General features: G+C 47.3%; 1 protein-coding gene across 6 annotated transcripts in view; it reads right to left on the bottom strand.

The window, feature by feature from the left end:
• The window catches only part of DIP2B (disco interacting protein 2 homolog B), a 66,961-nt gene extending 55,518 nt beyond the window's left edge, over window positions 1-11,443 (bottom strand). For all 6 annotated transcript variants that reach the window (XR_010607731.1, XR_010607732.1, XM_065654275.1 and 3 more), the window contains exon 1: window positions 11,239-11,443. Coding sequence is in view for 4 of the 6 variants with exons in the window: in XM_065654275.1 (XP_065510347.1) it covers window positions 11,239-11,326 (88 nt within the window). In the remaining 2 variants the exon portion in view is untranslated. The remainder of the gene's footprint in view (window positions 1-11,238) is intronic.
• Window positions 11,444-12,675: the final 1,232 nt, after the last annotated feature.

Here is a 12,675-nt window from a genome sequence, read left to right as displayed (position 1 = left end):
CTGTCTGCAATTGCTTGGGGGAGAATGTGCTGAAGGAGTAGAAATCCACCTTTTAACTAGGAATCTATGAAACAGCTTCAAACAATCCATTTAAAGTGTGGAAACAGTCCAACAACTGCTAGTTTACTGCAACGGGACAGTAACTCTTGGAGACTTTTTGTCACATTTCACCCACAGAAAATTTCAGTTATTCTTAAACAGCTATTCTTGATAGCAGAATTACAGAAAAAAACCAACAGCTCTTGCACCTCCCAGGTCTCTCTCTCCACCTCATTAGTTCCTTTCATTCTTCTCCTCTCAGACAGCAGTAGTACTGTGGGCTGCCCGCTCGTGATGTCAAGTGTTCACCAGCAATACTGGTCATTTTTTTAAGCCTGTCAGCTCCTCCAGCCAGATCCCAAGACAGACCCAGGAGCAGACGCGCCAGCACAACCGAGAGGTTGTCACTTTGCACAGCAAGAGCAACAGAAAGCAGCAAACACTCTAAGCTGTACTGCTGCCAGAACTTTCATAACCTGAAGCCAAACTCAATTCTAATAGAAGACTACTTACTCGGTCCCCGGTTCCCCGTGCCAAGTCTTTCCTTTTATCCTTCTGCCCAAATAGTTGTGTCTCTGCTGGCAGAGGAGTGTGCCTGCAGTGCTGTACAACATGTCTGCGTCTTTAACACCGCTTTGTTGTTCACAGGAAGGTGTTCTTTAATTTCAAACAAGAGAACATGAGAAGTAATGATTTTCCTAAGAGAAGAGGCTGCGTTATGGCATCCCGCATGGCACGGAGAACTCTTGTCACCATCTACCTTCCTTTGTGTCCCCCTCCCTTGTTCACTTGCTGAATCCATTTACATCTCTAGAAAGGGAAAAAAAGAAAGTGTCACCTTTGCTGCAGACTCGGTGCAGATGAGAGTGAGCCTCCAGAAATAAGCCCCTGAAGAGCTGCCACTACATGAACCTTCATTTCAAGTTAGCTTTCCCCAGCAGGTTCAACACCAGAAATCACCTTCACATCCCAGGGAAACCAATGGGTTGAATATCACGAGCTGTGCCGCTGCAGCACTGCTGCACCGAGGATCACTGCAGGTAATGCGCATAAGACAAATCTCTACAGCCCTTTGGAGCCAGAGGATCACAGTTCACAGGCCACGTACGAAGCCCAAAGGACAGCAGGCAGTACAAAAGAACCATGCAGAGCCAATGTCTGGACAAGAACCAAAAACCAAACCCTGACCTCTGTTGAAACCCCTTGGAATTAGCGACAGCCACACTTAGCAGAGGAGACGTCAGGACGCCCTTTCCAGGAGCTACAACAGAAGAATTAGAATCAGAGGAGGGAGGGAGAAGAAGGGTCCCACTTTGCTTTTCTCTTTAAGTCTCATCTGAAAAATAGCTTCATTCAAATTTATTAAAAGTCAGCTTATCCACCATGAAAGAGACACACGCTATTAGGTGAGTAATTACTGAGTAAGATACATGACAGCAATCATAATACATCAAGTATGATTTTGCTAGATCCAAATGCTTTTCTTTAGGGCTTCCATGCTATAACCATATACTACTAAAAGTGTTTTACCAAAGCTTTGTACAATGAACAACGTTTTGATACACAAAAGCCAAAGGGTAATTACATCTTCCTGTTTGCCGTTCTAGCCAGACTTTTTTTTTTTTAAAGGCCTACTGCAAAAAATAATTGCCTTGAAAGCCAACGCCAACTTCAGGATTCTATATTTTTCTGATTTTGGGGAATTATGAGAGCAAATTAACTATGTTCTAGCACAGGCATTCGCGTGTCTGGTCAGAATTACTAAAACAATGTTTGTAGGCATCTAACACTGATGGTGACCAGCCCTACACAATTTTTACATGCTGCAATTTTAAAACAGGACTTAACAAGTAAAGTGTATCAAACACAGGAATAACTAAACAGAAGAGCAATGTTTGTTCAAGGTTTCTAGGTGTGGCTGCAGCCAAGACATAATAGGATTATTTATATCTGACTCATTTGCTTTGTCTTCATCCATGATTCTCCCTGGTTGGAACTCAATAATTGACTTTTTTCTGCACCACAGGACTTTTTAAATTCAGGATATTTTCAAGGCGGACTCAAGAATTTGAAGTGGAGAGGACAAATTCCACAAATACAGCTGGTTTAAAATGAATGTGTTCAACCAAAACTATCACCATCACAGCTAAACTTCAGATTACCTGAACTTGCAGAGGAACATGCAAACTCTGGGCACACTGTACACACATTCATTTACTAATTATCACCCTGCACATTTCAAAGCCTCTTCCTTTGCGAGTGATAACGCGTCCTCACCTACGGAGCAGAGGGCTGAGCGTCACAAGGTCTCAGGTCCGTGCCCGGTTTGTGCAGCGAGCGACTCACCTCTGTGCATCTCGGCTTCCTGGCTCCCAACGGACAATGACAACACTTCCCCCTTTTCACTGCGGCATTTCCAATCCCAAACCGCGCGAGTACTGAGGTTTTCATTCCAGTTACAATAAGAATTGTTCTTTTTTTTTTTTTAATCCACAAGGGATCACTTAAAAGTTTCTGCCCTAAGAATAAACACAGGTCTCAGTCTCAAGAAACATTTGCACGAGCACTTCACTACCATGAGATCTACTTTTTGTATTACAAAGACAAGATTCAGTCTTGTTTTTTGTCGGTATTTTTGTCAGCCACCAGTACCTTGCTAGAACCACCCCATGGGACACATGACAACCTTTTTTTTTTTTTAGTGCCAGAAATTTAACACCTTCAGTAGGTATTTTCCATTTCCATTCAATTAAGGGGAGGAAAAAAAAAAAAAAAGACAGCAAAGTTTAATAGCTGCAGATCTGCTTATGCCTCTACCAGAGCTGCTGAGGATCAAGGACCTTTTATCTCCTGCTCGGATCACCTGACTCTGCTCCCATTGCATGGTGAGTAACCACGGGCTGGAATTTGCCATGTCACTTCCCAGCTTTTCGGAGTCACTCTCCTTGTCCTCACCACAGCGACATGCACGACGAGCAGGAATTCAGCTGCTGCTCTGCAGCACAAAACCCAGCGAGCTACACATCTTGCCTTCTTGATAGAAAGGCAAAGAGTGACCTTTCATGAGTGTTTGTTAACTTTGCTCATACCTCTTTCTAGAAAGTAAGCAGAAAACTTCAAAGCCTCCTTCCCCTCCTCAGGGTTTCTTTTGGCTGGTCAGCTTATCTATGTGATCATTGTTTCCAGAGAAGCACTCAAAGCTTCCATGGCTGGGCCGGTAATTACAGTGAAAGGTGATGATGAAGACGCAACTAGGCAAAGAAAACAGTCTTATCAGGACATCCGTACTGACACACATGCATTCGCTGCTGTTCTCAACGAGCAAACCGCAGTATTTCCAGAAAAGGTACTCATATTGAAATGACTCCTCATGTCGAAGATTAATCAACACTCTAAATGAAGAGTCGATGCATTAAAGGTGCAGGTGGGACAGCAGACAACACAAAACCTTCTTTAACACGTCCTCGCCTGACCACCCTTTCTGGAACGGCGGCTGCGGAGCTACATAATGAAGTCACGCAGAGACAGGGCCTGAAACCAAATCTCTCAGCCCTCAGTCTGCTGCTTCAACTGCTGTATCATTCCCACTTTAACTCGCATCCTGCCAACCAAAAATCCTGTCACAACTTATCCTGAGCACTTCTGACATGTCCCGTGGCTTGTCCCACACAAACAGCTTGTTTTCCCGGTCAGCCCTTCCCACTCCCATCAGCACAGCTCGACACCCCCTGCTCACGCACAGTCCATCCTCATGGCAACTACAGCAATGGCTCACACGGAAAACCGTGAGTGGGAAAACCCTTATTCTGAGCTTCCTGTAATGAAATGGAGCAGCTCGGAAGGAGGAGCTGGAACAGCACGATGATGGATTCGCACCAGCACGCGGCTTTGTCTGCGCTGCGGAGCCGCGCGTGGCCGCAGCGCCGGGGCAGGGAGCTGTGTCAGGAGAGGCAGCCACAACGCCGAATGTCCTCCAGCAGGTTACCCACACTGCTTTCAGAGAAATCCTTATAAACTTGTATTAGAGGAACACTAACAGTGCTATTCCTAAATAAATTTTCTCAAAGCAAAGTGAGCTACAATCTAGAAATACCTGCACTAACTCCTCCTCTTTAGAATTTATGCTTTATTTCCAATAATCAGGCGGTTTTGTTCTTGAACTCCTTTAGAACTAAGGCAGAGGAACAACATCCCTGTTAAGAGTAGAAGACAAGAAAACCATCCCAAACAATCCTTTTCCACGGCTGCACTTGGAGACCTGATGTCTGACATGAGCCCTGATCCCAGAGGCAAAACGGGAGTGCTTTATCCACCGAGTCAAGCAGCTCCCACGGCTACGGCCATCCTCAATGGAATGCATTATTCCTGCATTAAAACATATGTTTTTCAAGGCAGCCAGCCATCCGGCTGTTCCGCGAGAGATTACAGAAGACCTAATTTTATCAGGCGGGGATACAATTCCCCCGGTTGGTTGTGCTCCCCGGGGACACGGGCTGGGGAAAGCAGGTTGCCTGGCTGCTGGGGAACCATTCGAGAGGCTCAGCTGCCGATCGCTGAGGCACTAACTCACAGGGTTCCCAAAATATATTAATGTATGTACACCCTGTGGGCTCCGCGGGCTCCCGTCCCCAGGGAATTCGAAGCCCGAAAAGACCTGGCTTGTGTCAGCACTTCTCAAGTCAACAAGAATTAGAAAAAGTTTATGTTGGCAGAGAAGTGCTAAAACTTTGAGCAAGCTTTTTAAAAATTATTTCTTTTAATCAGCTTAAGTTACACTAAATAAAAAGGTGTTTGCTCACAAAGCAGCGAGGAAAGTTAAGTTACTATTACATTGACTATCTTTGGTATAAACATAATCTCTCCTGCCTTTATTCTAAGAAGTGTTTCAGAAACTCTCAGATTTGAAGTTTGAAAAAACGCAAGCTGATAAAAATAGGCATTTTACTCCAAAAAAAAAATCCAGGCAAGAGTAACAACCCAGCACTGGCAAGCACTATTCAGAATGAGAAATACAGGTGTGAGGCTTTTCCCAAGACTTTTCATCAAAATGTAATGGGAAAATTCGTGTAGGAGATGGAATGCTGCTGCCTGCAGAGCATCCGTTAGCTATAAATCGCTGCTTCCTCACACATGCTGCAAACTGAAGAGTCTTCCATTCTAATTAATAGAATGAGACATCCTGGCCTGATGACTCTTCCCTGATTTCATAAACTCCAAGGAAAATTTTGGATTGGATCAACCCTAACAGAGGAATGCTTCAATTCCTCTCTGTCTTAATGCAGGTCCAAAAAGCAGCTGAGCAACTCGCTGAAAGAGTCAGGAAATGCTTTTTATAACTTTGAGACACAGTTTAAAGAAAACTGTTTTAAGAAATTATCTGAACATTGTATTTGAAACAAATGAAAACAGGATACTATTCAGCTTCTGCCCGCACCTCTGGGACTTCTCACCATTAGTTCACTCTTTGGCTTCTGAAACTCGCCACTGAATAAACATGATAAATCCGATGAATAGAAAACTTCATGACAAAAACTAATCAGATAAAGGGAATCAGGAAGGAGCCCATCACCCTTCCCACAACCTTTCCAACGAACTAGAAACACGAGGGGACCTCCACATTCACACTTTCCTACAGAGCTCCAGGTATTGTCTAGTTAGATGCACGTTTGAAGGACCAGCAATCCGGCTCCACGCAGTTACGCCACCATCCATCACATTTACTGCTTAATATTTCATGCTACAGAATTTAAAATAGAAAACTGAAGATCAGTTATCTAGGACACCACAAAAAGAACACCAAATGCGGCTTTAGCGCAGATGTGTCAGGCTAACAGGTCTGATTAGCATTTCCAGCCTAAGTATCCAACTGAAATTGCAAATACGAGCCATACTAGTGTAGGAAGAATCATAAAAACCAAAGCAGGAATCATTGCTAGCAGATGTTTCTCCGCCCAGCTGAGGAGAACTGGTTCTAACGCCAGCAAAGCTTCAGAGAAGCCACTGGGGAGGAGGTGAAGGACTCTCTTTAAAGCCTCTAATTTCCTCCTCTCCCCAAGGCAAAGGGTCAGAGCTGCAGCTTTTAAAAATAGCCCCAAACCCCTTCCTCATTTCCTAAGTACAAGAGGGACAACACAAAAATATGCACATTCTTTAGCTCTCCTGGTTATTCTTTATTATCCCAGCCTGGATGCTTCAAAGCCCTTCCTTTTCTTCACCACGTTTACATGGCTCGATTAGGTACCAACAGCAAACTCCACTCCCGCTCGCAGCGGCCAAAATATTTCCTTCAATATTTGCGTTTAACTCACTCTCTCCAAGCCATTAACCATTTAAGTCGTTCTGCTTTGACCAGCTGCATAGTGTAAATTTAAGATCATCTTATGGACCTTCTGTTTGATGATACATTTGTTACTCTGCTTCTCTTGATGGTAACTTGAGCTGCATTTCCTTCTCCTGTGAGCTGCAGACATTGCAAGGAACCCATGCACTACCATGCTTGCACCACTTTCTCCTGGGTTGTAAGGCTCAAGAAAATACAATATCATCTGAAATGAAGGCTCTCATCAGAATCTTTGTAAAACCAAACAAGGCAGGAACGATCATCTCTGAATTTGCATAAACAGCTCCCTGCGATGTGCTCCGAAAGGTTTTTTATGCATTTCAGAGCACCGCCTCAGAACTGTGCCTTTGTTGGCTGCACACAGACTGTGACAAAGCCATACATAGATTTCTCAGTAGATTTGGTACCCATCAGCTGTCAGTCCTGCAGGTAAATTAACAAGCAACATAAAACTTTCCCATTACTAGTCTTGCCTAATGCGAGGCTTCGTGGGTAAGATGCTGCATAAATGCACAAAACCCACCTGTAAGTCCTGCTAAGACAATCAGATCCAACTTGCTTATGTTCATAAACTTTTCTTCCACCTTTTCTGTGCTACAGCCACAGTTCCCCTCTGAATAGCAGGGAAGAAACTGAAGTGAAAGCTTCCTGCTTGCTCAGCAAAATCCACACAGCCAGTCCTTACTCCGACTATTTCTTCCTTTGACTCTAATTTATTTGAATTCTGTGCTTCAGCTACTTAATCTCTTAAAAAGATCCTCACCTACTTTTGACAGGCGCCTGGCAATCAAAAGCATGAAAACTGAAATGCACAATTTTTGAAAGAACAGAAAAATACCGTGATTCCACAAGAAATTTTCAAGCCAAACAAAATAAAGACTCTACCCACTTGCTGGAGTCAACATGTTTTCTTCCAGTAAGGTTCTATCCTATTTGGCTGGCCTTCAGTCCTGGGTTTCAACTGTTTTGCTGATACTACTTTTTCCACACACGCCACCATCCTTGCTATTTCTTCAGCTTCTGAAAACGCTAATACAAAGCTTTTCTCTGCAGACAATTCTTCAGTGAGAGACAATCAGCTTTAAAAGGAGCAAACGCAGGTGCACGAAGCCATTCACAGAAACACCCACACCAAATGGCAAACCAGACAGCCAAATGTATGTTTAACCAGAAAAGTAAACAGAAACCAGCTCCTTCTGTACACGAAGCAAGAGCAATGATACGATGACCCTGTCATATAACCCAGGAACAACTGAAATCACGTTCAAGGCCTGAACTGCTACCAGGGGAATTCCTCATTCTTGCCAGGCGGAGTTTCCCCCTCCCCTTACCTCAGACTTTCATGGATCTCACAAGCTGAAGTTCACTTCGCTAAGGTCCCTTTACCAGCTAAACACACCAGACAAGATGTTTACCGTAGTCAAACAAAAACCAGCAGGCAAATAAGCTCTTTAGGAGAGCGCTTGACCCCCTGAGAGACAAGCGGGCCCAGAGAGCGCAGCCTGGGAGGAGATTTCACCCCAAGAGCACCCCGACCTCCCCAAGCTGAGCGCTGAAATCCAGCGATACTCACATCTTAAAGTGAACATGGGATGAATTCAGACATCTGCCTCCTGTGAACTCACCACCACACACTGCGAACATTTTAAGGAACAGTATCACAGAGTGGATACAAAGTCACCTTCGCACACAGCTGCAGTTCCACCCCAAAGGCAAAAACCCGAGCTCCTGTACTTGCAGAAATATGAGAACAGGGGTACAAGACTTTAAAGTTAATATCCCCAGCACTTTTGCTCATGAAAAAGAACCAGATGCAAATACAAAGACAGCCCTTCCCATCATTAGTGATGCATAATGTGGGTGTTAGTGATTGATGACGAAAAACACTAGAAAGAACAAAAAAACCCAAAAGTGAGAAAAGAAGGAAAACCTGAGTAATGAGCAGGTTCCAGGTTTCACACAGTTCTATGATCCAATTCATTCCTTATATTCAGTTATTGTTATTTTGACTTTTTTAATTCGAGGCAACGACACTGATCCCTTCTGTCAGGGAACGAGATGTCTCTGTCAAGCGTCATGTTTAAGATTTGGGTATAACACACTTCACGTTGACAAACGACGACTGAATTCTTATCTACACTTAGAAATAAATGAGCTGGACTCAAACCAATTGCTAAAGACACACAATAAAAGACCAAAAAAAAAAAAAAAAAAAAGGGCAATTTCTGTTGATTGATAAACAAGTGCTGCTTCCTAAAACACATTCCAGTGTTTTGCTGACACATTTTCAGCGCACTCCGAAACGGGACCACTGTGACCTCCCTGCTGACCACGGTGAGGAATCGCCCAGGGATGGCAGAGGGATAATTAGTCCTGTTGCTCTGTCCGCACAGATTGTTCCTCAGGAAAGTCTCATCATTGCAAACTACCATTTCTATTTTAAGCACCCATTAAACCAAACCCGCTCCACTTTGCATCCTACTTGCTGACACCGCATCTTTCACAAGTGTAACACCAGATAAGATTTTAATACTATATTTTGCCCGTGTCGTCATTGATTCTCTCCAGTGTGGTGGTTCATGGTAAAGCTCCCGGTGAGGCTCAGCACACAACGTGGTTTTGCTCCTAACCCGCTGTCTCCTGCATTTGAGTCCATTTTCCATTCCAAACCACACCTGGGGACTCCTCCCCGTAAGATCCTTTATCAGGCTCCTGACCCCGCGCTGATCGTATGAACTCACTGCAGATGCAGCTCCTCTCCTGCTCCAAAAGCAAGGTGTTCTCACCCAGAAAACCCAACACAAACACTTCCATAGCAAACACTCAAGCCTAGAAACAAATAAAGCTGCAAGAAGGGGGTGGGGAAAAAAAGGATCAAGTGTTCTTATCTGAGCAACAACTAATCAGTTAAACATGCAGCATTACTGCCATTTGTAATAAAATGCTTCTATTCAATATTGTTTACTATAAACGGTCCATAGTTTTATCCAGTTGAACAATGAACCCATACGCCTTCAAATCTTTAAGCTTAGGCCTCAAACTAGGGCGTATTTTTCAAGAACTGTACAATGACATTACCTCACTGACTCACTCAGCTCCTGTACAGGTCAGACCTCAGTTATCTCAGCAACGAGATACCGTGAAATATGTTTCCAAGAGCTCAGGGACACAGGCACACAAAATTTTTTGTACTCACAGTTTTCTGACAGAAAAACTGATTTGCACAAACAAATCCATAATATGCATATGAAGAAATTTGAGTATTAAATCCATGAAGGGGCAGCGGATTTAATATTCAGATAACTGCTTATGTAACACAGAAAACTTCACTCTAACACTGAAGTTTAAGCTATTAGAGAAGCTTGTTAAAGATTAGCATGATGTCACAGCCAGCCATTCTAGCATAGGGATTTATTTTTTTTTAAGTTTGCAGTACTATATATTACAAACCATAATAGACACTGAGTATCACAAGAAACAAGTTTCAGAAAATACAAGCAAATGCCTAAAACATTCAGTAAATTCTTAAAAAAAAACCAAACAAACACAACAATGTTCATATTGCATTTCGAGCAACACAAGAGAATATTCCTCAATTCTTTGTTATCACGGAGTACCCAAAACCAAACACCAGATAGCGTTATCACTTTAGTTAAATGTTTACCGAAAGTATATCTGAAAAACATTTGACAAAAAAACCCCAAACAGCCAATATTAGAAGCTGAACTACAAACAAGCTGTGTTAAGAAAGCACTACCATGGCCTTTTTTATACTGGTGCTGACAGCATCCAGCACTGTGAATTAATTCCTACTCTTCAAAACAGTAAATAGGTCTCCTTGATACACTCCGTGTTCTGGCACAAAGTGACAGAGTAAGGGAAGATGTTACTGCAACTTGATTTTTCTTAATACTGAGAGAGATTATTGCAGCCGTGCAGTGAACCCTCCCGAGAAGCCACTGGTTATGGCATCAAGTTGTGTGCGCTGATGGAGCAGGAAATGTGAAGATATGCAAAATGCAGGTACCTGCTCTGCAACCTTCACCCGCAGCTTCGTCCCTCGCCCTCTGGCTTCACAGGGGAACTTTACAACAAAGCTATATTGAGAACAGCATCTGAAGCACTAGGAAACAAAGACATACCCATGCAAAAAAGGAAACAAAACAAAAAAAAAAAGCGCATGCTCTGTCCCGATGATGCCTACGCAAAAGAACTTATTCAGAAAGTGGAAAAAACACCGGGTATGTCTTCATTATGTGTCCCAGGCTCTTTCAGCTCCCCCACTACCGGCTGTTCCCTGAGTTTCTCCCTCCCACTCCACATCTTTAACCGGGAAACTACAGAAAAGAGGCCACAAGAAGGAAAACCCTCCCGCGGGGGATCCCGTCCGAGGAGCAGAGGGTCCCCCGGCTCGGGGGGATCCCCCGCACACACCGAGGGCCCAGCACTCGCTCCCCCCGACACGACCCCGGCCCGCAGGGCCCCTCCTGCCCCCGCACCGCGACACGCACGCACCGCCGAGCCTCATCCGCACCCCCCCCACCCCCGACCCCGCACACGGAGCCTCCCGGGCCCCTCACACACACACACACACACACACGACCCCGGGCCCCTCACACACACACACACGACCCCGGGCCCCTCACCCGGCGCCTCCCGGCCCTTCACGCACCCCGACCCTCGCCCCGGGCCTCCTCTCCCACAAACCCCCGTCAAGCCTCGCTCCCCCCGCCCCGCCTCTCGGCTCCCTCACACGGAGCCTTCCCCCGGCCGGGCCACGGGAGGCCGTGGCAGCGAGGCCGGCGCCCCGCGGGCAGGGCAGGGCAGGCGGGATCCCGGCGCGGCCCGGCGCTCCTCACCTTCCGAGAGCTCCAGCTCCAGCTCGGCCAGCTGCTCACGGACCTCGCGGGGCAGCGAGGAGACGCCCGCGGCCGCCGGCTCGGCCATGGCGGGCGGAGGGGAGGGAGGGGAAACAGACGGGTCCGGCCGCGGGCTCGGCGCGGCTCCGGCTCAGCGCCGGGGGCTCCGGATCGCGGGCGCAGCGGGAGCGGCCGCCACCTCCGCCATGCTGAGCCCAGCGCCGCCGTCACGTGACGGGGCGGTGCGCCCGCCTCGCCGCCACCGCGCGCCCCCCCGCGGCCCGGCTCGGCCGCTGCGCCGCTCGCCTCGGCCCCCCCCCCTCCCCGGCCGGTTCCCCCCGCACACCGGAGCCGTTCCCGTACGGACCGGAGCCGCTCCGGCCGCCGAGATCCGCTTCTCCAGGGCCCACAGCGGTGCGGCGCGGCGGTACGGAGCGCTCCCGACAGGGCGGGCGGAGGGCGGCGCAGAGCCCGCTCAGCGGGGGCTCGAGCCCCCGCGCTCCCCTCAGGAGGAGCCGCCGCTTCCCGCGCTCCCCGCGGCGCGAGCCGCTTCCCCTCACAGAATCACAGAATGTCAGGGATTGGAAGGGACCTCGAAAGATCATCCAGTCCAACCCTCCTGCCAGGGCAGGAACACCCAGGTGAGGTTACACAGGAACCAGGCGGGTTTTGAATGTCTCCAGAGAAGGAGAATCCACAACCTCCCTGGGCAGCCTGTTCCAGTGTTCGTCGCCCTCACTGAGAAGAAGTTTCTTCTCAAATTTAAGTGGAACCTCTTGTGTTCCAGCTTGAACCCATTACCCCTTGTCTTACTGTTGGTTGTCACCCAGAAGAGCCTGGCTCCATCCTCCTGACACTGCCCCTTTCCATATTGATCCCCATGAATGAGTCAGCCCTCAGTCTCCTCTTCTCCAGCTCCAGAGCCCCAGCTCCTCAGCCTTTCCTCACACGGGAGATGCTCCACTCCCTGCAGCATCTTCGTGGCTGCGCTGGACTCTCTCCAGCAGTTCCCTGTCCTGCTGGAGCTGAGGGGCCCAGAACTGGACACAATATTCCAGATGAGGTCTCACCAGGGCAGAGCAGAGGGGCAGGAGAACCTCTCTGACCTACTGACCACCCCCCTTCTAATACACCCCAGGAGCCTCAGAGGGCGGCACCCCCAGGGAGGGCACCCCCTTCAGGGGAGGACACCCCCAAACACCGCCTCACATGGAGCCCCACACCCACCCAAGCGCTTTCTGTTTGTCCCGTTTCAGAAAGTTTACCTCAAACTCGGCTCCTCAGCGGCAGCCGAGGTGGGTCTGACCGCCCCCCACACCGAATCCATCCAGCACTGGGGCAAGACTGGGGGAAAAACCCCCAAAGATCAGGGGCAGGGTAAAGCAATTAATATTTACTCAAGTGCTTGCACCCAGGACAATGGAGGACCAGCCCCTT

Source organism: Caloenas nicobarica, chromosome 33 (genome assembly GCF_036013445.1).
Source record: "Caloenas nicobarica isolate bCalNic1 chromosome 33, bCalNic1.hap1, whole genome shotgun sequence".
In the NCBI taxonomy this organism is placed as follows: Eukaryota; Metazoa; Chordata; class Aves; order Columbiformes; family Columbidae; genus Caloenas; species Caloenas nicobarica.
This window is presented reverse-complemented; position numbering and strand designations above follow the sequence as displayed.